The 25,588-nt window shown below is 44.4% G+C and overlaps 1 protein-coding gene across 2 annotated transcripts; it reads left to right on the top strand.

The window, feature by feature from the left end:
- Positions 1-307: 307 nt before the first annotated feature.
- Positions 308-25,588, top strand: igsf9b (immunoglobulin superfamily, member 9b). 2 transcript variants are annotated; one of them, XM_068704116.1, is made up of 22 exons: positions 308-551; positions 6,085-6,180; positions 7,425-7,631; positions 13,966-14,112; positions 15,106-15,257; positions 15,427-15,544; positions 15,923-16,064; positions 16,514-16,659; positions 16,790-16,932; positions 17,023-17,163; positions 17,247-17,363; positions 17,447-17,597; positions 17,718-17,829; positions 17,919-18,094; positions 18,197-18,435; positions 18,677-18,761; positions 18,865-19,035; positions 19,211-19,247; positions 19,794-23,162; positions 23,323-23,492; positions 23,674-23,873; positions 24,094-25,588. In XM_068704116.1, the coding sequence occupies exons 2-21, from the start codon at positions 6,120-6,122 to the stop codon at positions 23,859-23,861; spliced, it is 6,072 nt and encodes a 2,023-aa protein (XP_068560217.1). In that variant the 5' UTR covers positions 308-551; positions 6,085-6,119; the 3' UTR covers positions 23,862-23,873; positions 24,094-25,588. The 2 variants fall into 2 exon arrangements, with proteins under 2 accessions (XP_068560217.1, XP_068560218.1); XM_068704117.1 differs by lacking the exon at positions 23,674-23,873.

The raw sequence follows: 25,588 nt of genomic DNA, 5'->3' as shown, positions 1-25,588 counted from the left end.
AGTATCAACAGCAGGACTCTAAATGTGCAGTGTGCGCTCTCTTTCTGATAAAACTTGGTTACAGATTTTGCACTGCGTCGACCGAGGACCGTTTTTACATATTTGTAAAGTTAATTATAAGCCCTGACTTATGATTAAAGGTACTTCCAGCAAGTTTGGACAAAGACGAATGCGGACATAAAAGCCGAGGCGTGGAAAGTTTAAAAGGACTTTAAATGGGCTGATGTTGGACTGATGAAGGTGGCCCTGGGTTAATGGATTTTATTAAAAGTTTTCTTTTAGCAAGTCTGATAAGAATGAACGGCGAGGATTGCTTTTAATTTATTTTGATCCACGCACGGTTCGAAGGAAAAAAACAATGTGACCACCTGCGTTTCATCCAACACTTTCTTCTTTTTATTTTAAAAGTGGTGTTTTTTTAAAAATCTGACTTCTCTCTGAAGAGAAAGGAAAGGACGGCTGAATTTGTTCTGCAACACGAGTCTAAAAGAAGAGCATCAATGGATTGAAAGATTCCACTTTCATCTAAGTGAAAAAGTGCCTCAAGCAAGGTAAGGATCAAGCTAAAGCATCCTTTATAGACCTGTATTTATGGCATTAGTTTAGATCCCCAGCAACATGCACTACCAGTAGATACAGTGTGATATACGCCTTTGTTTATGTTTAGTGTATCACATGCGCCACTTGTAATCTCCGAGTGAGTGTTTTTTTTTGTAATACCAGTGAATAGGCTTAGCACGCTGTAATGACCCAAAAGAGAACTCCGTTCTCACTCCCGGGATTAAAATACTGAGAACAATAGTCAGTCAGAATAGTGTTATTGTTTTATTTCATTTTTATTCAGTGCTCCCTCCTCTCAGCCGGTATCAGACAAAAGATGCACCTGTTCTGATTTACAGGAGGTCTGCTTGGTGACATGAAGGACTGAGCATCACTATTCACTGTAGAGGTGCAGACATAAAGAGCTTGAGGCTCGGTGTATGTTTTACATGGACCAGACAGTCTATTATGCTGCTGCACCACATGGTGCACTGTGCTGGGCACAACCTTATTTTAGTGCAATGGTGTTGTGCTTTTCTTACATGATAGAGGCTCCCCGCTCTAGTGTGTGCCTTCCTTTGTTTTTGTTGTGCTTGTTATGACTGGTTGGTGAGACATGAGGTGCACAGAGGCACACATCACTCTGGATGTGTGTAATCCCTTGTGTTGGGCCATAATATAAGCTTGCTTCGTTCTTAATCAGCTTGTAGGTTCAACAACTTAAGTTGCCTTTAACTTAAAACCAAAAAAAATATCCTCAAATAGTATATCAGATGAGAAATTGTACTTCCAGTAGTAGTCCTCATGGCAAACTCTGGTATCATTTTACACAGTAATACCCCACATAATTCAACAGTCAGCGGCCCGTGATATTTCACCAGTGCATTGCACTATTCAAAACACTGTGTGGCAAACTGCCCCCTGTAAGCAGATTGTAATGCTGGAGGAAATTGATTGTATTGAAAAGTAATTCATGAGCTGAAGGTGGTTACTCCAAATTGCTGTGTTAATGATGGTCAAGATAGAGTCTGTTTGCTGTTACTGTACGTTCAAGCTCATTGGGAACCAAAAAAACATTTAAAAAAATTAAAAAAGCACATATAAGCTCAGGAAGATTTGAGAAAGTGCCTTAAAAAGGTTAAGAACCATAAACGGTCATCATTGTATGTTTTCCGTCTCATTAGTGTTGACCTGTCTGAAAGAGCCTTTTACATCTGGTCCCTTACAGAAGAAATGAAAACATATCAGTGAGATTAGATATTTAAGGTTTGTTCTGGATCTAACGTCTCCTTGATCTTCCAGTTATAAATTAAATCCAGTGCCACGCTTCCACGGTAGACTTCAGCTCCTGAGGTTGTTACCTTTGGCTTTTGACCCTCAGTCCCCCTCACTTTGGTGTCTTGCATGTAGCTTTATGGGGCCGACCTGTTCCCCAGAGTTGGGGGCAGGGAAGGACAAAGACTCTGGAATTACAAGAAGGATATGAGCTGCTTTGCTTTCACTAGATGTCGTTCCCCACTCCCCTGAGACCACTGAGCTGTATGAAATCAGTCCAGTTTGTGTGTGTGTGTGTGTGTGTGTGTGTGTGTGTGTGTGTGTGCGCGCGCTTCCAGGTGATTTATTTCTGTCATTTTCAGTTTTGTACAATTACTTAAAATCTGCATTGTATAGTAAAAGTAGCGCTATTCAAGTTCCTCTGTGTGAGTGAATGTAAAGCATTCGATCCACGGTCATTTGTCGATAATGTTACAGTATACTGTGCTGTGTTAGGTCACCAGCAATCACCATGTTAATCCATATACAGCAGGCTTTCCCAATCACGAGACTAGGGCTTCTCTCGCGTGCCCAGCTCATTTCCTTTAGTGAGATTAAATGTCAATACAGATACTATAATTGGGTTGCAGTACCAGGGACAACATCCATGAATTGATTGCTGTATTGTATTGGCTGGTGCAACCAGTCAAGGCAACCCAGTCCTGTGTAAATGTCTGGCACATGTGCTATTTTTGCAGATCTGTTGTCTTTGCTGTGGCCGGTTGCAGGACATTTCTCTGCCTCTGCATGAGATCGTTCTGTTCACCTGTGAAAGTTTCTGCTCGAGTATCATTTGTAGTTCCTGCTAAAGTGCTCCAGGCTTTTTTTGCGCTGAGGCTACGGCCTCTGTCAGGATTAACAAGGATTACTAAGAGAGTAATGCTACTTCTTGTCAGGCCTGTATCTGTCGCTAACATCGCTGATAGTTCTGCTTAGGTACGGAGGGAAAACACGCACATGCTCTCACACACATGAGGTTTAATTTTTGTGTTTGGTTTTAGAGAAGCGATTAGAATGAAAAGAGAAACCTTCAATGTATGGTCACATATCAAGTGAACAAGGTGGCAGAAAAGACTACCGCACTGCTTGACTTAACTCCTGCATTATGTAACCCATTACAAAGTAATCCTTAACTTTTGCATTATTCACTTTATGCCTCCTGATATGTTAATTCTAGTGAGATTCAGAGGATATGCGTATGGAGAGATGGAACTACTAGCTGTTGCAGCTGATAGCAAAGAATCAGCTTCTTACTTGTATTCAACACAACACATCCCTCCATCTAAATGCTCATTCTGGAAACACCTTGTGAAAGTGAAATCTAAATTCTCTGGAGGGTATTATCACATTGTGCAAATGATGGTTTGAGTCTGCATTCATTAAGTTATTGGCTGGCAGTGGAGATGGGAGAAGTAGCCTCTACAATGAGGTGTAGTGATCTGTTCTAGAGGATCACCGATCCACTAGTTGCATTTTACTAAAGTCAAAGTCCACACTGCTTCTTGTTGACTGTGGTCTCCATAAAATGTGGACAACACAACCTGCTGGCTCTACTGCAAATAATCCCACCGCGTTATCTACGCCAACGTTTGTCGACTCCAAGCAAGCAGAACAATCTGGAGGAGTGACTTGATTTAGCAGTGATTGATGTCTTCACAACCAGATGACAAGAGTGTCCTTGATTTGTCTCACCAATTTGATCTCTAATTCAATTACACTATTAACACTCGGAGCAGCAGGACGGAATTAGTGTGGGTGTTACTAATGTACAGTCCAGCAGGCTAAGTCATGACTAGATCTAAAGCAATTTGTGTCATTGAAATCCAGAGAAACATTGGACCGGTAGACTGTGTCCACACGTTTGAATTGAGTAATGAGCTTGTTCCTATTGTCACTTTTTTACCTTTACATCCCAAAAGTAGCATTGTTTCAGTGTCAAAGATCGCTCAATCTGTTTCACTGCCGATGTCCGTCCCAATTGCGCCACTTAATTTCAAGTAAAGAAGTTATTATTCTCTCTCTGCTTGGTTGTGTGAGATTTGCAAGAAGTTGATAATTATGTCAGCTTTCCCTCAGATACCCTCGTGAGGAGATTAGTGTGCAGGCATAAAGCCCTCTCACCTTGGAATAGTTGAATAAGAGATGTCTACATTATTCTATCTCTGTAAGTTACTAAAGGTCGTAATTGCTTACAGTTCTGCAATGTCTCACATTGCTGTCAGGTACAGTAAATAGACAAAAGCACTGCTGCTGGACTGTTTTTGACTCCATGTCCATGTTTAAATATTTGTACTGTTTTCTGAGGCCTTCTCTGTGTACATGTCAATTAAATGGCCCCTTGCTCTGCTCTGCTGCCTGAGGAAATAACCCAGTTGTCTTCTGTCTTCTCCTGCACCTGCAGACAAAAAGCTGCTCTCCAGGCTTCCTCTGTAATACACCGGCTCAGTGTGGGCGCAGCTCTGTCTGTCTGTCTGTCTGTCTGTCTGTCTGTCTGTCGCCACAAGCAAGTCATGTATTCTGGTGTGGAGGCACGGCAGAGCAGACGGGCGCAAAAACAAGATTAGTAATTCTTGCGGTTGTCAAAAGTCACTTGTGGTCTGGATATCAGCAAGAGGTGTAGATATATGATGGGATTTGCTCATTACTTTTGCAGTCACGTCGTTAAAATGACTGTGAAGATGACAGTCTAGATGATGCATTGATGTGCAATCATTTCCATCATTTTCTTTGGACTGCTGGAGGTGACACACAAATTATGACACAGAAAAGATTTATTTCCCTATTTTTTTTTTTAATCCATTATAAGAGTCCCGTTTATTCCGGTACCCCCACTGAGCGACTAAGGTTTGCACAGTAGGAGTAATCCTTTTCTCATTAACAAACATTCTGTCGTGCAAAAACGACCAACCTCAGCTTTTCTTCGTGCCCAACTGCCCCCCCTCTTCATCAGCTTTTACTGTAAAGCCAACCCCACTCTAATGTGTTTTTGTCCCACTGCTCTTCAGTGCCTTTGTAGCACTTTTTTTGTCTTCTGTTTGTTTTAGAAAGATGCTAAAACAAAAGTTATTACATAGCTTCACAGGCCAGCTCCAGCAGTAACAGTCTCACCCCTGTGCAAGGAGATAAATACATCTTTTTGCTGCTCTATTCTGGGATGTTTATTTACTCAAGTGCAAGCTTAACTGCTAAGAGACGAAACATGTCCGTCATGTGACCCAGTGATGCTGCGTTTCTACAGTGGTTACAGCAGCAGCTAATATCCACCACCTACTGGCTTTCTAAGAATGCCCCCTTCTTATATTACCTAAATGAACTCAAAGTAATAAGCTGGTATTAGGGGTAGTGAGTGGATTGACTTAAGGGGAGGGGGCAAGGTTTTGCATTATGTTTGAAGGGCAACAACTTAAACTTGTGCCTCCAATCCAATTTAAGGTGGAGGGCCTCACAAATATCTGCAGCTGTTCTCTTCTTCCAAACTGAAGCACTGTAGACCATCAATTTGTTTAAGTGGAGTCTTGTCCGTGGCTCATTAGGAGATATAAATCCATGGATTGTGCTGGTTTGTTTACGTGTGCTGTTTGTGAGTTTGATAGTCAGGTGAACTGCACTTGCTGCTGTCTGCTGCTTGACATGTGCTGTACTCGATGGAGCCTTGAATTCAGTTTAATTTAGCAGCGTCGTCAAATGGCAGTCTATTTATGTCACTTAAGCAGTGGTATTAAGGTAACATCTGGAGTTTGAGGAGAGACGCACCTTTCAATATTGCTCGTGTCACCTGTCAATTGCTGTTGGCCTATTTAGCGTGAGACGAGACCGTCTGGAGGAGCTGAACCAATCACAAGCATCAGGTTAATCTGTACATACACTTACAGTAGAGTCTTCTCTGTGGAAACACACACACACACACACACACACACACACACACACACATACACACACTTTGGCCTATGCAGACACTTGTTGAAATAACCCTATTTGCCTTAATCCAACCACAGCTCAGACATGCAATTTTCCAGAGGATTAAGTGTTTTCAAAGAATACCATTATTTATTAACCAAGAAGCATCTGGAATATAGTGTAGTAGTTGGATTATGAGTTGATGTTAACTGGAGGGATTACAGTTTTTCTGCGGGTGGGATGTGAGGGATGTCTTTGCACAGCAGTGACTCTGTCAATGGTGTAGTAGTTTTCTGTTGAAGAGTGAACGAGATGTGTGGTCTTCTCCTTCAGGTCGGGAGATGTGTGAAGGAGTGTGACGGACGGCCATGGGACTGGAGAGACGGTGGCTTCAGGCTGTCACCACTGCTGTAGCCATCTGTCTGCTAAGTAAGTATGCTAATGCATGATCATAATAATGGTACTGCTTTACTGATTGTCTGATTTGTGCACACGTAACTTTAAAAGCATTAACAACGTTCACAAAGCAGGCTGTTTCACTAACTTTAAAGGTATATTGAATAGTGATTCATACACATTAGCCTTTTTGTAAGACTTTCTGATTGGGTATTCTTATCTTGTAAGACAACCACTTGGTTTTCCTCCATTTGTCTCTGCCATTTGTTTGCTTAGCTTTACCAAAAGTTCATTGTTTACCGACGTCCACAGGACCCGCAGTATGTCCCTTGTTCTGGTAAAGCATCACAAAGCAATCGGCATATGTTGCCGTTTAGACGCCTACGTACAGTTTGAGTGATACCATGGTGAATCTGGCACAGCTCCCATTGCCTTAGATTGGAGAAAGTAAAGAGGAGGGGTTACAACACAGAGACATGAGTGGAGTAGAGAGAATGGGGCCAAAATCCAACTTAAATAATATCTCTGGGTGTGGATTTAGATCAATCTGGGATTTAGGCAACCCCCAACCCTAGGCACGCTTCTCTGTGTGCGTGCATGCGTTTGTTGGTGGGGGGGGGGGGGGGATTGATTGTGCTGGTCTGCACACCATGTGTGTACCCCAGGGGGTGATGGGAGGTTGGCTGGAGAGAGCACAGAGGGTCCTGCTGCCCTGCATCAGAGTATCACCACCAACCCCCTTCTGGGATTAAAGTAATCACCAGGCCAGATGAGTAGCAGAGCAAACACTGGCACCCAGTTGCGCACACACACCCACGTGAGCACATGGCAGCGCGGGAGAGGGAGGAGAGGAGAGACTGCTCCAGGTGTCACTAATGGGATTGCTGTGTGTTTGCCCGGCTTTGCGGCTATATGATCGTGTCACCAAATGGCACTCGGTTGTTTTACGTGTCCTCTGATGACCCGGGGTTTTGTCAGGGAATACTCTGGGAATGTCATGGATTCATGTCAGTCTGTTTGCCACCTACTTCTCTGTGTCCTGCTCTCTCCGCAAATATTGCTGCAAATATTCTATGAGCTGTTTTCAGCGTAGCAGATGCTTTTCACAGGAATGAATGACCAAAAAATTCCAGAGGGGTTAATCTGGCCACTCTGGCAGCCATAAAACTCTTTAAAAGTGTAGCGCATGATTTATGTGTTTATTCCATTTTTTCAGGTTATTTCTGTGCTATCTGAATGTCATGATTTATCCTGGTGATGTGCTGTTGCTTTTACAGGTGTGTCTCAATGTGTGGCATCATTGGTTCGTGCCAGAGTGGGAGGCTCTGCAGAACTAAGCTGCAATCTCACTCCTACCTCCAAAGAAGCCACCACCCCAAACCTCTTCCCTCTGCATGTCGTGGAATGGGTGCGCCTTGGTTACAACGTTCCCATCCTCATCAAATTTGGAGTGTATGCTCCTCGAGTTCATCCAAACTACAAGGGTAAGAGTTATTCACATGTGTTCAATTACAGACTCCTTTCAGAAAACACACGATAAACACACGTTGTATCTTTCACAGCATGTGTTAACTTCCCTTGAAGTAGACTTGAAAGATCATTCTTTGATACATCTTCCTTTTTACAGAGCTTCAGCAATTTGACTGCACAAAGACCCTAATGTGGCGCGTTGAAAACATGTCTCAGTAGTAGGAGGACGAGCTGACTCGGGAGCTCTCATCGTAGCAGTTTGCTTCTGAAAGGATTCATGGGACTGACCACCAATTGACAGATTTCTGTAATTATAGTTCTGTGGATTTTAGTGAGGGGAAGTGTCCGCATGACGACATTTCTCTTGTACCTCGAGTAACAATCATGTGTCCTGTGTTGGGCAAAGGTAGACATGAGGAGGTTTAGGTTGCACTGGTATTTATGAAGACTTTGGGAGGGGAAGTTTGAATGAAACAAAACTCCAAATAGGTAATCCATCCAAACCACAATCCCTGTAATTACTGCTGCTGTTCAGTCTGTGTGTGTCCAGACTGCAGTTGCAGTGTGCGGAGAAGGGGAAGGGCAAGAATGGATGTGTTTTAATGGAGGCAGTTAAAGGAGGGGGTGGGGCAGCTGAGCAAGAAGAAGGGGGGGGTACCAGTAACGCCGTGCATGGGGGGGATTAGGAGTGTAGGTGGGGGCTTGGTGGTCTGATGACAGTGTTTTATTAGTATGCTGAGGGGTGACCCAGTAAGGGGAGATTGTTGTGCTGGAAGGAGGATGGATGAAGCATTGGGAATAATGGGAGTTTTCTTGCTGGAGCCCTATAATCCTGTCATTGTTCTACCAGAGGACAAAAGACAAAGAGGGGTATCACAACCTCCCCTTGCTTTGCCAAAGCCAACAGGACACCCAAAATTCCATACTGTCCCAACTAGGTCACTGAAATGTACAGGAAACCTTGCTTAAAATCAGTGTTTGCTGTGTTAAACCCTATTTTTATTTTTTTTTTACAGAGAATGAGCCTCTGATTCAGAAACACGTTTGCAGCATAACCGCATTTAATGTCTACAGGGTCTGAACCACAAACTGGCTACCTCTGCCGAGCAATCGGGCAACATATTGTAGGCCGTTAACCATGTCATTGTTTAGGGGCAGTCATCTGATGCACAAGCGGCCATAATGAAGTAAACAACATTGCAGAGATGTCGCTCAGAGTAGAAGACTGTTTTGGGTGTCCTAATATTTTTGCAATATCTATATCCCTTGTGTGTACTCGTCTGGTGTGGGCTTTACCCCTGTCTGCCTCAGATCCTCATATCTCCCCTCCCACTGGAGGCAGATGGCAGCATGTGAAGCGTGTCAGCGCTGTGGGTCTAATGTATTCTGCCCTCAAATTAAAATGTTGGGGGGATTTCTGATTTAACCTCAAGACAGTCAAGTAGGCAACCTTTTCCTGATCTTTGTCTTGGCTTGTCTGAGATCTGGAACAAGACAGTAGCGATGAGGCTCGTACTGTTGTTAAGAGCCAGGCAATGGATTTACAACATAATGGCTGCTTCCAATAAAGCTAAGTAAGGTGTCAGACTTCAATATGCATTACTAAATCTAAGCGCTTTCCTGTCCTTCCTTTGGTGGACTCATTGCATTGCAAATGCCGCACAATAAAGTGGACTAAAATAAAACATAAAAAGCATTCCCAAAGGCTGTCTGTCCTTGGTCTGCTGCTTTATCTCAAGCTCACCGATGCTAGAGGCCATTTTTAGAAACCGAGAAGAAAGAATCAAAGCAAGCGATATCTTGGATGAATATTTTCAATCCATTAAACCAACGTTTTTTGATACGATATCAGGTGTATTTGAGATTGCACTCTGTTTGAGAGGTGTCACGGTCTTCCGTCAACCTTTTTAGACTCGGTCTCTGAGAGCTTCTCTTATTAGGTATTAGGACCCCTCATCCCTCTTCCTCTCTGTGTCACACCCAGCTCACCCTGCAGGGCTGAACATTATTCAACTCACCACAAAGAGGAAACAGCCAGATAAACTCGGACTGACACACTATTATAGTCTGTTTGAATTGAATTTGTTGAGACAATATGTTGAAGTCTTGCGGTGTCAGGATGGTTTACTGTTGCAGGGTGAGATCAAATGTCTCCTGTGTGCTGAAGTAAATCAGTAGAGACTGTGAGCAGGGAAGTCCGACCTGAGTTTAGAACGACAAAGGGTGAACCCTCAGATCTCAGCAGGTGTTCATCACGCTCTCAGTGTGACCTCAGATCACTGGAGAGGTAAGGCCTGCACATCACATACACACACACACACTTAAATCTACAGATGCACACACACACAAAACTTGAACTCTAAAACCTTTGAACAACTAGGCTTTTGCAATCATGCAACTATTTGCAAAAACAGCCCAGCTGAAAGGTGAACCAGATCACCTTTATCCATCACCAACCAGTTTTTCTGCTATAACTAGATCAGGATGATGTGTGGCAAACAACGACACAATGGAAGAAGAATAGATGGCTACAGTGTGGGAATTTTCCCCGGTTTAAAGCAGCAGGCCATCACACAAGCTCTGTTACCTCATGCCTTAGGTGTGAGCATGAGATCAGAGTCAGTGCTGTTGATGAGGATTCTTTTCAGAGACTCAGCTTTTTTCTGATGGTGAACTGAGTAACTAAAGCAAATTTTAGGCAACTATTAATCATTAACATCAGCGTTATTTTTTACTGACCAGAAAACAAAGCTCAGAAAACAGTTCAAACGCCTCTCGTAATCTCAGTGGACCAAATATCATATTTTAGAATACTTTGCTCCCCGATCATGTCCGAGAAGTACTAATGTCTGTGGCGAGTCGAGTGGCCGCTGTAGCGAAATTTTTTGGCACGTGAGCTCTGTGTGTGTGCGCTCGCTGGTGAAGGGGTGAACAAAGCTGGACGGAGCGAAAGGGACAGAGTTAACTGTAATCTATCTCACGACAAAGAGCTATTCATAAGAGGGTTAAACTGATTAGGGAGACGGGAGGATTGAAGAGAGAAATTTGGGGGAGTGGGAGGGGTGAGCTGTCAGAGGCAGGGGGCCGGTCCCAGACTTATGATTGTATTCAAATCAAAACACATCCCACAATGCACCGCCGCTCGGCTCTCTTATGCACATACGGATGGACAAAGAAAAGCAGTGATGATGCTTCTCCAAACAGAGTAATCTGTCTTCCTCCATCGTCAGCCACACGATTGTATCACATTCACTATACGCCATGTATTACAATGTCAGTAAGTACCAGTGGGAACCCCCACTACAAAAATCACACACTGATTTTATTGCTTTGGAACAATACAACTCGTGTCCTGGAGCTTAAGTTGTAAGAAAATACAATATACAAGCAACGAAAGTGCTGTAAATCTTAAATGTAGCCAAAAATGAACTAGAATGATGTGGGTAAAATGCTCTGTGGTGTAAAGTGTCCTCGGCTCCATTGCATTGCAGTGGTTTCACTTCACCTCACCAATCTTGTCTGAAAACAAGAATAGGATATCAGAAACCGTGAGACGAGGCCTGCTCCCGGCCAGCGGCTCTACTCTGAAAGCCGAGTTATTCCTAAAACCCACTGGGCGTGAACCTGACTCTCGCTGATATGAAGACCTTAGCTTCACTGAAGCTCAACCTGTTGGAAACAAGGGCTCATTTTAAGGTAGACTGGAGCTGTCATATGATAGTGAGGTGGAGGAGGGGGTGGACACGCGAAAAGAGCAGCAGGTATTGTTTCAACCATTCTCCCCGTCCACCATAGAGCCTAATGATGTTTGTCTCTTGAGGAGGACTTGTGGACATTGTGCTAATGTAGAACCAGGGTGAGTGATGAATGTGTCTGCTGGGGAGTTTCGGAGCACAAAGGTCAGAAAGATCAACCTCGGTGAATTATCGACGCACACAATACGAGTAACCTCTCCATAACCTCTCGTTCAATTCCTCTCGGACTAAAAAACGGGGTTGGGTTTTTACTGATGTGGTTGATCGTTTCTCATCTCTCGTGTTGTTGTTATTGCAGCAACATTTGTCACACAGCGTTAGCCTTTTGTCTGTCCACCGGCTGAAAGGAAAACACTCTCATTCATTTATCCCTCTCTTCCTTTTCTGCCTCATGGATGTGACACACAGATTTTTTTCTAAATCTAAACGTGTTTTTCCCCCCACTTGTAATTTTTAAAATCTCTGACAGTAGAAACCCCCCCCCATGATCGACCCTCCCCTACCCATGTTTGGCCCGACTGTGTTTCTACAGCAACTGAATTCAAATCTAAAACCTACAGCCCGGGCTTTTCTTGGTCTCATTGCTATGGTAACCTGAGAGAATGAGGAATGGGGGGGGGGGGGCTGCCGTCTCTTTGTAGTGACGGACAAGAGGGAGGCTACGGGAAAGGGTTAAGTGTTCGACAGCGAAACCAGAATTCCCCCGTGGAGACCCAGGGGGCAGGGCGCTCACCACATTTTGAAAATCAACATGTAGACCCACGTGGTTCTGAACCCACAAGATCAGTGCAGCAGGTCAGAGGGATTTCCATAGGCTGCGTTTCAGTCATGTTACACAGTATAAGGAGGGGTGCGATTAGCCACAGTGATCTCTAAGTATCCCATAATATACAGCCACAAAGGGATTCTGTGTGTGTTAAAGAGTGTATGTGTGATATTGCACGTGAAAGTGTTTTTCCTCTTGGCAGTTAATTCCGTGACCGAACTGCAAAAGGTTTGTGTAGGAAATGGGCGAAGCAGGGAGGATCCCTCGTGGAGAGATAAAAGGAAAAATACCTAAAGTTATCCGCACACCTGTTATCATCTGCCTGCACATTTCCTCTGTCCTCACCCTGCCCAGTTGTTTGAAAGATGCTGCTTGAAAGGAGAGGCATTCATTTTATGGCGCCTCTGAAGTGAGCACTGCCCATCAAATGCTGGAGGTCAGTCAAACATTAAACCTAACTATTAAGCACAGCAACAGCCCCAGTCAGGAATGCAGGGTTAATTGTTAGCCTTTGTCTGCCTTTACTCTCAGTGTGTGTTTCGCCCTGTCTTAAGGCCACGAATGGAGTTGAATGAATTTCATAGCTTTGAGGCTGCAGACACTGCTGTCGGGAGGGAAAGTGGTGTGAATGGTGAGGATATTGTGTTTCTCGTGATATTGGTGCTTCAGGGTTGCTGGACATTCAAGAACTCTCTGCTCTTTCATACAGTATGTCTACTGGGGGAGAATGAAGAGATTTTAATTAATTATTTAATTTTTTAGTTAATTACTAAGAGGATTGACTGTGTCAGACACTTCCTTTATCATTTAAGCAGCCTGTTGGCTGCAAACAAATATAACGAGATGCCGGAAACTTCTCCACATTCCCCTGTTTACTTTCAAAAGGCTTTGGCCTGCAACATATGTGTCCCCCCCCCCCCTGCACGCATCCTCCTGTCGTTTAAAGCTGTGAGACTGAAGGGGGAAAAGAGTTCATTGAGAGACAGAATAAAAGGAAGGGGGGGGCGGGTGGGGTAGGGTAACTTCAGTACCCTGAAAACCAGGCTGCAGTCACCAGGCAACCAGCAGATCAAGTTTCAAAGCATGACAAGGAGTTGTAAGAAGTACAGAGAGGTGTGTGTGTGTGTGTGTGTGTGTGTGTGTGTGTGTGTGTGTGTGTGTGTGTGTGTGTGTGTGTGTGTGTGTGTGTGTGTGTGTGTGTTTCAGGGTGTTCACACACAAGTTCAGAGTGTGAATCTGTCGTGATCCACATTGTTTACCTCAGTGTCCCTTATTGATAAACAAAAACAAGCAACTCACTGAAAAACTACAAAAATTTAAAGAAAAAAACAGACTCAGAGTTATTGAACCCGCCTTCAAGTATTCCTGGCATACTCATCCTAACTCTCCACTCCACCACAATCCAAACCCTAAATGACGTGACACCAGCTTCATCTGTAATTTTGCAAATCATTACAATCATCACTCAAGTGATTCATGTGTTTGTACTTCAATTTAAGGGCCACGGACTTCCCATCCCCTGAAAGTCACATTTAGTCAGCCACCTCCCCTTATTTTCATCAATCGTAATCACGTGGATGCTTATTTGTGACAAACATTAGAACTACAGTTGATGTTCACACTGTGCGTGAATTTGTCTGCCAGCATAAAGTCTGTGACTTTGACTGTGGCCTTTGTGACACTGGATGCCTGTGTCCTCTGCATGGTAAGCCCTCTTCCTGCATGTGCTGACTCTGCCTGTCTGGCCGTGTGTGTGTGTGTGTACTGACCCTCTCTCTCTCTCTCTCTCTCACCCATTCCTCTTTGCCCTCACCCCTCCTCCCACAGGCCGTGTGTCTCTGACCCGCGGTGCTTCTCTGCTGGTGGATCGGCTGACCCTGGAGGACGAGGGCTGGTTCGAATGTCGCATTCTGCTCCTGGACAGCAAAAAAGACGACTTTAGAAACGGCACATGGACCTTCCTCTCCATCACAGGTGCAGCACTGCAGGGTTTTAGGGACTCGGGGAGCAGCTTCTTTCACTGCTCATCACTGGCACTGTCCGTGTTTAGAACAGCCACAGCATGGAGCCTGGCTGAGGCTCTTAAGCGCTGGCAAGCTGAAGTGTTATAGCAGCATATCAGGGCATTCTGTGTGACGTTCTGTGCACACAGTGATCACATCTTGTATTTGCTTAGCCTGCTCTGAGCTGATGTCAGCGTAGGAGTTATTCTAAAGAATAACAGGACCAGGACAGCGTATATGTGGCTTGTGTGGGCTACAGATTAAGGTTAAATGCTTAAATCAGAGTCTTTTTAACCCACTTACTTCCTACTCTCTGTCTCTCTCTCACTCACACACACACACACACACACACACACACACACACACACACACATGGTTGTCCCACAATAGAGTTCCATTGAGAGTGTGAGGTAGGGATTTGATATGATTGTACTACGGTGAATGAAAGCCCTGCATGTGCTGCATCAGGTTGCAGATGAACACTGGACACCTTTGTACATAATAGTATTACATCAGTGCATGTATTGAGTACCATATGAATACATGTTGCCAAAGAATATGTTAACAAAACTAAACTTAACACAGAGCCATGTACATAGATGATGGTATATTTTATCAAGATCCCTTTCCAATTAAATGAGTGCATATAATTAAAAAAGGGAGTTCAAAATCCATAAATCCATGAACAGATTAAATAACAATGTTACATCCAATTGCCCATCTTCACACAGAGGACATAAAACTGCTCACAGGGTCTAGGGATCATCTAGATAAACCAGATCTCCAAAGCATCTAACCAAGCAGGTGTTACCTATCACACCAAAACTATTTAAGTTTCCCTTTTAGGCATTATGTCCACCTTGAAGAACATGCTGTGGTCGACTGTTGATGTCTGCATTTAGTCTTCTATGTCCCAACTGAATACGTAATTAGAAATATTTAATCTGTGCTGTCTTTGTTCTAGCTCCGCCTGTGTTCATCAAGACACCACCAACTTTCGTCGAGGTTCTGCTCGGAGACTCACTGACTCTCAGCTGTGGAGCCCATGGCAACCCTCGGCCAACTGTTGTCTGGCATAAAGATGAGAGCCGAATAGAGAAACATGAAAAAATAAAAGTGAGGTGGATTAACAGATGGCATTTGCTGTATTTTGCTTAAATACTTTATAATTAGCATTTTCTGTAGGAGTTGTCGCTTTGACTGCTTTGTTATCTTCTCTATGACAGCCTCATAATCTACCTCTTGGCTTTTCTCTTCTATCGTCTTACTCTATGCCCTCTTTTAGGTACTCAATGGTACCTTGTCTATGGCTTCTGTCACAAGAAATATTTCAGGAGTGTACAAATGTCACGTGTCCAACTCGGAGGGGAACCTCACCCACGCTACGCAGCTGCAGATCAAAGGTCAGTGTTGAACTGTCAATCATCAGGGAAAGACAGAATTCCTGCTTATCTCATGTCCAGCATTGTGCTGTGATGTGAACCAGACACAGAAACTGCGTTTTTGGATATAACATCCATTTCTCTGAGATGAAAAGTGTATCTTCTGATCCCTGTTTTCCTCAAAAGCTTTATAGTTTGTCACACAAACCCAGTGAACAGGTTGACGATCATGGTTACAGAGTCCATACTGCCACCTACAGTCCACCCCCTGCTGTGGCGTTGATTCAGGGCCGTCCAACACTCACCATTGATCTCTTTAATCTATGTCATAACTGCATCACTATATAAACACAATCTTAACATTCGGGCGTAATGTGTTTTCTTCCAACTTGTCAAAAGGACCTCCAATCATCATCATCTCCCCAGAGGACACCACTCTCAACATGTCCCAGGATGCAGTTCTGCAGTGTCAGGCCGATGCCTACCCTTCTAACCTCACTTATGATTGGCTGAAACAAGGACAGAATGTTTACCATATTGAGTGAGAACATGTTTTTAAAGTATAATGTATTCATGAACCAAAGACACTTAACATACTTTGTATTTGTTGAATGTTAAATATAGGTAACGTGACATAATCAATCACAGTATCCTCATGTACTTAATTGGAATACTGGGTAGACTATTTACAGGAAGCCTTTTAAATATACACAATGGATCAATAGGGCATGTTTCCGAAGCATGCTGCTAATGCAATCAGTTCTAATTAGATTATTAATCTAATTATACCGTTGTATCGTGTGGTCATGAGCACGCTATAAACTTTAAAAAAAAAAGGAGATTACTGTTCAGATCATTGTGATATATCCTAAAATTACCTTCTCAAACATTCAATTTATTAACAATTTATCTTCATTACACTGAAATTAGTTTTGTTGTCAATGTGATCACTTCTTAAATCGCACCATGTGTTGTGTCTTTTGGCTTTAGGTCACTTAAATCCAGAGTGAAGGTTTTGGTGGATGGAACACTTCTTATCCCTAATCTCATTCCAGAGGATGCTGGCAACTATACCTGTATCCCAACTAATGGGTTACTCACCCCGCCCTCGGCCTCTGCACACCTCAAAGTGAAACGTAAGTGTTTAGTCAGCTATCAGAGTGTGTGGTTCCATATACACATTCATCTTTTAGAACCATGCATGCCCTGGACAAGAACATCTTGCTCAACAACTTTTTGTGATTGATTCCTCTTCTTCCATCACAGACCCTGCACGTGTTGGCCGAATGTCCCGGGAAACGTACTTGCCTTCAGGCATGGAGGGGGTCATTATCTGCCCCGTCCAGGCTGATCCTCCTGTGCTGTATGTCAACTGGACCAAAGATGGGAACAATTTGAATCTTGACAAAGTAAGCTACGCAGCAATGCAATGTGTCACAAATTGCACACATTCCTCGTAAATCACTTTGCATCATTTCTCACTCTTTTGATCTTTCCAGCTCCCAGGTTGGATAGTGAACTCCGAGGGCTCTGTTTTTATAGCAACAGCCAATGACAACGCTGTAGGCATGTACACGTGTACGGCCTATAACAGTTACGGCACCATGGGACAGTCTGAACCCACCAAAGTCATTTTGCAGGTGAGGCTAGTGAAAACCCTTTCCTGTTAGTGGACACAGTTCTACATGGGTGGAAGTAAAAAGGCTCTCTGTCTCTCCTCCAGGACCCACCATCATTCCGAGTGCATCCTCGGCCTGAGTATCTCCAGGAGGTGGGCAGAGACTTGATCATCCCCTGTGAAGCCATTGGGGACCCCGCTCCAAACATAACTTGGAGCAAGGTACAGAAAATGATATTTATCGGGACTGCACAAACATGTCTTAAATAGGCCTTATTTTGACCTTTTGCTGTCCTTCTTCACAGATTGGCCCTACTCCTCGCTCTCTGTACACTGTGTTGGCCAACGGCTCCCTCCTGCTGCAGCCACTCAGTAAAGATCACCAGGGGGGCTGGGAGTGCTTGGCCACAAATCGCGTAGCGACTGTCAGTGCAGGCACTGTGGTCATGGTGCTGGGTGAGTGAGCCCACTATATTTCCGCAAACCATTGTGTTGATATGGGACACTTAACTCGAGCGCATCCACACGCGTATTGTCAACAGATCAAACTTACAGAAGTGTTTTTCTGTCCCTCAGGCACAAGTCCTCATGTTGTGTCCTCAGTATCTGTCATCACGGAGATGAACCAGGCCAATGTGTCCTGGGTGCCTGGCTTTGATGGTGGATACACCCAGAAATTCACTGTATGGTCAGTAACATACAATACATACTGTATGGAAAACAATGTCAACTGTTTTATGCTCTGTCTTTATATTTTCTGTTTTTCATTTTTTCCAGGGTCAAGCAGGCCTCTCGAGGAAAACATGAATGGGCGTCTTTGCCTGTGCCGACATCCAAAAACTACCTGCTGGTAACCGGGCTACTTGCTGGCACTGGCTATCAGTTCAGCGTCCTACCTCAGAATAAACTCGGCTCTGGACCTTTCAGTGAAATTGTTTCTGTGCGGACTGAAGGTTCGTGCAAGTGAACATGTTCCGTTTGGAGTTTCCCCTCATTCTCTCTCTAATTCTGTTTTGTTTTGATCAGTTTTAACTTATATTGGGTCTTCTTATCAGCTGTGCCAACAGAAGCACCTACAGATATCACCACTCTCCCAATCCTGGATCCTCCAATACTCCTGTCAGCCAACCAGACTGACCGAGGGGTCTTCCTCCAGTGGTCTCCTCCAGAGGCTCCATCCTCTCCACTGACGGGCTTTGTGCTGCAGGCCCGCAGGGATCAGGGCCAGTGGGTCATCCTCAGCAGCAACATCAATGCCAATCAGAGTGAACTACTTGTACAAGGACTGTTAAGGGTACAGATCAGTTCATTTCTTACTGAGCATCCGTACTTTAAAAAGATCAATCAGTGTGGCCTCTGGATTTCTTGCTTTCACAACCTTTATGCATGTAGATTAAATAGCTATTAGGCCAGAAATTGTGTTATATCAAACTGATGTTATGATTTACAATCAACATTTTTGAACTCTCAACATGACCAACTCTCAAACATAATAGTTTGTGTTTAATGAAACATCTGATCTGTCTTTCCTTCAGGACTCCAGTTATGATCTGAGGCTGATGTCTTGTAGCAACAAAGTTCTTAGTGAACCGAGTGAGTCTGTCAATATATCCACCATAGGTAAGTGTCTTTGTATAGTTTACCAAGAGCATTACATGCATATTGAGTCACGGTTCCAGCATCCCACTTGCAACCACCTTTATTGACTCCGGCCTGATTACAGGGATGGAGGTTTACCCCCTGCGCCCAAGTTTCTTGGAGTTCATCCCTGAGCCGTTGTTAGCTGGTGTGTTAGGAGGCGTGTGCTTCCTGTTTGTGGCCATCATTCTCTCGTTGGTGACAGCGTGCTACATGAGTCAAAGGAGACAGCGTCGGCGCAGAAAGAGAAGACAAGGTAAACGTCGGATTTGAAGATTTTATTTTATCCAAAAAAATTGATTATTGTCAACTCTGTTGGTGTGCGGGAAGTTAAATTTTTGACTTCCAAGTTTATGTTAAATACACTTTGTTATATTTGGACAGTTTCAACTGTGCTGCATTTTAATCCTTCTTTCACCTTCCTCACTTAGATCTCCCATCTGCCCTCCAGAAGAGCTCATCCCCAGAGTAAGCGTCCTTACCAGTACAGCTCTATATTTTCACTAAACATTTTTGTCCCTCCATTTGTATTTAGATTGTAACAGTCCATATGATATAATTATTGCTTGTTTCTGGCTCTGTTTTAATGAAGCTTAAATGTTATTATACCCACCAGTAGACAAACTTTCTTTGTAGTCTAGTCAAGTCAATTTTGCTTGTATAGCCCCAATATTACAAATCACAAACGTTACAATCTGTACAGCATACAACATCCCCTGTCCTTTTTGACCATTGCTTCGGATAAGGAAAAACGTCCCAAATTGTATTACCAGCAACTATGCTACCTCCCATCTAACTTCATAACTTTAGTAAATTACATATTTATAATACTTGATGACATTTTGACTGAAACCAACAATGAAATAAAATTACTTTTTAAACACATCATTGCAATATATTCTTTGATGTATGTGCAGAAAGTTACAAATTGCACCTTTTTAAAGATTTTTTGTCAGAACCTGCAGTACTTTAACATTTGTTTTAAGCAACAATTCTTGTCCATGTCTTTCTCAGAACTCGCTCACCTCCTCGCAGCCCAGACAGTGTCCTAAAGCTGAAGCTGTGTCCGCCGCTCCCCTTCTTCCCCACCTCCTCCTCCTCACAGTCCGATCGGTCGTCCTTTGATAAAGGCAGCCGTGGGGAATACCACGATCAGCGGAAACAACTCCTATCCAACTCATCTCCGCCACCACATTACACACTCTTTGAGAGTCACCTGGGCTCTCAGGATGCCTCACCATCTGCTCTGGAGTCCATCTCCAGAGGCCCAGATGGGCGCTTCATTGTCCAACCCCTGCCAGAGGGTTCCAGTCCCTCCAATAAGAAAAACTCCAGAATAGAAGTCCTGCAAAGTAACGGTGGGGCAAGTGGCTCAGGGAGCAACAGGACATCACTCAGGGACTCCCCTAAGTCGAGCATCTTAAGCTCAGAGAAGGACAAGAGGAAGGATTCTCCTCTCACTGTGGACGTCCCAGAGCTGAGCAGACCTCCTTCCTCGCCTGGAAGAGTACGAGCCATGGCCAGAAACTTCTCCCGTCACGGCTGCTTCTACTCTGACGACGAACAAGGCTCAGAGGCTCTGCTGGAAAGAGCCAGCTTCTATTCAGACAACAGTGAGAAAAAACCCAGCGATTCTCTCAGGAGATATCACATGCCAGGCCACACTGAAGATCTGTTCCCAAGTTTTGGGAGGAGAACAAAGCTGCTGGATAGAGACAGAGACAGACAACACCATTCAGATTACCATCCTCTGGAGAGTCAGCTGACTAATAACAGCACCCTGGTCTCACAGCTTGACAGCGAGCTGGAGAACGGTAGTATTAACAAGTGTGTCCAACTGGCAAAAGAGAGGGAAGAAATGGAGAGGGAGCTGGAGAGCTATACAGCCGATCAAAGAAGTCGTGGGAGAGACGAGGGACAGTCTAGTAAGACAAAAAGCCCTCAAAGGGACACACCCAATGCAGAGGAAGAGCCTATATGGAAGCCACAAGATGTAACGATAAGACAGAAACACAGGCCCTCGGGTCAGACAAGTCGGGTATCTGACTATCGGAGGGCGTGCTACTTTGGGAACACCAGCAGTCCCATGGACCGGCTCCCTACGTCTCGCATACAGTGGGACATCAGCCCAGTTACATCAGTCACCAGCCTCATTCCTGTACAGAGCCCCCGGGAGACCACATCGCCCAGATCACAACATGCTCGCACATGTCGGGAAACCACAGAGGACTCTTTTGCTGTCGATTCGTCACGCTCTCCAGTCACACAGAACACCTCCCTCCCCATGCTGTCCCCTGACGTAACCTCAGAAAGTCCCCCTGTTCTGTGTCTAGAAACGCCAGACAGAGCCAGGTCATTGAGTCCTCTGAGAGAGCCAGATAGATGCAGGAAGTCCATGACTGAGCAGGGCTTAAGGGAAAAAACACTGGACGGAGGTGTTGCTTCAAGGTCCAGACATTCATATGCTTCTGCAGGCACTCAGCCCTGGGGATTAGCTGCCAGAGGGCCTTCAGTTGAGAGTGAGAGGCCTGAATGTTCAGCCTCTGCACCATATAATCAGCCGGAGAGAACTGCAAACTACTACACAGCCACAAGGGATCCCAGTCCATCTAGTTATCCTACCTTACCCTATGAACATCATGAAGTAGGGGCAAAGGCCAAAGAAAAAGACACTCAGGCCCGGGATGACCGACGGGGTTCAGGGTTTTACTCTGAGTTAGAGAGAGAGGGTGTACGAACACGCTCCAGGAGAAGTGATAAATGTCTCTTCTCTGATAGTCCAAGCCCTGTTTCAACATTGACACTTGTAGAAGAGGTGGACAGTGACCAGTCCCAATTGTCTGTCCCTGGAATGTCAGGGTCCTTCAAGGCTAAGCCTGCAGCTCCATCTCCCCAGATGTCCCCGCTGCAGACAAGTGCCATTCTTGAATACCTGAGCCTTCCAGGTTTCATTGAAATGAGCGTGGATGAGCCTGTGGAAGAGGCTGCAGTCACAGACACTGCTGGACAAAGTTCAGAACGAAAGCCAGAAAAAGCCCTGGTAGCTAAGCCTGATGTAGTTCCTAAAAACTGGGAGGTTCACGTTCAGGACAACCGGGACACAAACTTGACCCACCATTCTGCAGAATCCAGCTTTATTTCTGGTAAAAAACAAGGCCATAAACACTCCCATGTGGAAGCTAGAGATTCTTCACATAGAGTAAGATTTCCAGATGAGACAACACCGTCGTCACCTGGTCCAGAGAAAACTAGCAAGCAGCTCTATAATGAGAAAACACAAATTCGAGTTGGCAACAAAAGTACAGACAGACCTGAATCCAGACTTGGATCCAGGTCAGCTCAAACCTTGTTCAGTGCAGCTAGAGGAATGGCAGATATAGTGTCAAAACACTCACAGAGCTTTGTGGACAGTCGGGAGTCTTTATCAGAGCAATCCCAAAGACAAGCTTCTCAGGGCAGCAGGACTAATAACATTGCATCACGAATATGTCAAGCCCCTGTGCCATTTCTAAAGAAGTCCTTAAGCATCGGCCCTTGTAGGACACTCTCGGGTATGGGACAGCCTCGTCCTTTCCTCAAGAAATCCATCAGCTTAGGCTCACAGAGATGGGAGCACTTTGAGAGCCCTAGGACATATATTTCTGAGAAATGTTACTGGGACGAGTTCCCAAACCCAGATGTCAGGGTAAAGTCCTACAGTTTAGGTCGCAGTCCGCCTTCCCTTCCCAGGCCAGCCCCCTCCTGGAGGGAGTATGTCCCGTTCAGACGCCCCAGCATGGGGAGCCTGGAGAGGCCTCAGCACGCACAAAGATCTTTAGCAAGTCCTTCCTACCTCACTCCTTCAATGTACCCACCGAGACGAACCTCAATGTCCCCGATGCTGGAACCCTCCGATCCACGACGGCAAGCCACTGTTTTCCCAGAGTCCTCCAGGTGGTCTCCCTCTTATCAAGATACCATGAGGTCTGCCCCGCATAAATATGTCCCCATGCCCTCTTCCATCCCTGTCCCCCAGTACCAACACTGGCCAGGATCCAGAGGGGAAAGCATGAGACAAATGGACCCCAGCAGGGGCCCTCCGAGGTCCTACCTGCCCAGAGGCATCAGCTGGCCCTCACCTTACTATGCCCCCTTTCCACCCAGAGAGGCAGAAAGTTACAGACAGCCAGACAGGATGATGAGGAGGGGAGGGGAGACAGAGATCAGAGAGACCAGGGAGGGAGGGAGGACCAGTTATGCCAGTCAGAGCAGCGGTAGAGGCAGCGCCGGCCTCTTTCGACAGTCCCTGTCCATCACTCCCACACTGCTCAGCTCCCCCGAAACCACAGAGGAGAGCGAGCGGCACAGAGCTGAGATGGAGCTGCCTGAGAGGAGAGCGAAAAGGTGAAACCCCACCACACCTGGGAAATAACAACAAACTCACTGGAAGTGTCTTCTTGGCAGAGGGATTTATTTATGTTGCCAAAATAACATTAATTCTGTTGATTTTTTTTGTTTCTTGTGATGACTGTTACCTAACCACTTGTTTTGTGTATTTCATTAGAAGGAACACATCAGTAGATGAGAGTTATGAGTGGGACTCTGCTGATGCGTGTGTGGACTCGGAGGTCCTGGAGGCCATGAGGTTTGATCAGTCACAAATGGGTTTTCGGAGAAGCAGGTCGGAGCTCAGATATGATCAAGCCGGTGGCCTCCGGGACCAGCGGCAGAAAGGTGATGATTTTCCTCTTTCTCGTTGTGTGTGTGTGATGTTATTGATGTTGCATGTGTCATTGTGAGTGTAATGCTTGATGTGATGGTGCTGCATGTGTTCACCCTTTGTGCTGTGATTATTGTGAGCTTGTCCCATGACATTGCCCATCCATGCATTCCCTCTCCCTGATGCCGTCCCCAGGCCCGTGTCCCTCAGTCAGCCCGCCAGTTTCCAACCCACCTCGCTGCCAGTACAGCCGCTCCCTAAGTGAGGCGCGCTTCAACGCTCTCCGCCAGGAGTACCAAGAGTACAGGCAGACTCAGGAATCCATCTGTTCCCGTGAGCCCTGCCTCGATTCAGACTCTGACTCCGGCTCAGCGCTGCTCTAGCAGCTTAACTCGGTCCGTTATTCTGCCTGTCCTGTCACCTCTTCCCTCTTTTTTTTCCCCACCTCTCACTGCTCACCTGCCTGCATCCTTTTCTTGCCTGCTGCTGTATCACCCATGTGCAGTGAATTTGTGCATGCCAAAATCTGCTCAAATTATAGCTCAAATGTTTTACGACTGTCCTTTTCAAGGACTGTTCTAATACTGTACTAATCTTTGTCATTGTCTTTCACAGGTATATCTAAGACAGATACCAAAAAGCTGTTTTAATGACGACAGCACTGTGCTACTGGACTCTGTCACACATCACTGGAGCTTTCTAACGTGAGAAAACTAATTGTTCAAAGATTTTTGTCATCTGTTACATGGCATACAGCGCCATAAACTGAGAAGGGATTATTTATTTTTCTGAGAAGCTCGTGCAACTGTATTTTGGGATTTTTTTTTTTTTTTGAAACCTTGACAATCAGGCACACAGGGCCCCTTTGAGAAATGAAATGCTCACCCTTGACTGAGATAATAAAAGACCTGCTTTATAAAAGCAGCAGCATGCTACGTAATGAAGGTTGTTCATGTCTATCGCATTAAAGACTTCCCTTTGATAATAAAGGGATGCTAATGACGACTACGTAGGTTTGTTCCCAAGATAACATCTGCTTGTACTATTGGCTGTATCTGTGATGTAGCCTGTGTTGCAAATCAAACATTTTCATCACCATCTCCCTCTGGCTATGACAAAAGTACTTAATATAATAGTTCTCAAAAATCACATGATTAGGCAACTCTGATTGTTTTGTACTTTGATACAAAATCCTGGAGCAGTTCGCAGTATCTAACTTACAGACAATAATTTACTGTACTTAAAAGACAAATCTGTTTGTTATTTGCCACTGTGGTGTTCCTGTTGGTTCCCTGAACTCATTTCCTGTTTTATACATATTATATTTCACAATAACATTCACCTGTTGAGACTTTATGAATGAAATCACTTAAAATAGCCTCCCAGTATTTGTTCCAGATGTACAAATGTTTATATGTACCTTAATGTGAATGAACCCTGCTGTATTGTATATTCCACTTATCGTTTCATCGGATGACAAAAGCTACTTTACTCCCCCTGAATTGGTCTAACCCTAACCCTCTGTGATTAAATTACAGCTCCCATCAAACTTGATTAAAAACACGGGGAACATGTTTTTTTGCCTTACATTTGTTAATGTCACAAGCATGCACTACTTGATTGACCCCGTAAGGTTTGAGCTGACAAGTTAAAATCAAAAGTTTTGATCAGAGGATTCAAAATGATTGAAAAGTTGTTACTTTTTGTACACAAGTTTTGCTCACATGAGTATTTCTGTATATTTATGAAGGTGAGTTATGATATGCAACAATGTTTACAATTCACTTCATTGATGTGAAGGCAACACTGTGAATATTTCATCGACTTCTGATTCTGTATTTGAATTGCTGTGAAGTCTAATGAATTTTGTGCCCATTAACCCACTTTTTTGTTTTGTTATTAACTGAAAAAAGCTGTTTTTATTACGTCACCTGACAAACAGAGGTTTTAAGAATATATTTGTAGCTAAGATTGAAAATGTGTACTATATTTAAACCAGAGTCTTCATATGGAGTGAGTATGGATTTCCGATGATGGTTTTGGAAGTTTTGTACAAACTAGAAATTTTTATATCTCACCACCTGTTTTTTTTTTGTCATTTTTTATATGT

Source organism: Cebidichthys violaceus, unplaced genomic scaffold (genome assembly GCF_023349555.1).
Source record: "Cebidichthys violaceus isolate CVI_PGR_0920_01 unplaced genomic scaffold, fCebVio1.0.p SCAF_9, whole genome shotgun sequence".
Lineage (NCBI taxonomy): Eukaryota > Metazoa > Chordata > Actinopteri > Perciformes > Stichaeidae > Cebidichthys > Cebidichthys violaceus.
This window is presented reverse-complemented; position numbering and strand designations above follow the sequence as displayed.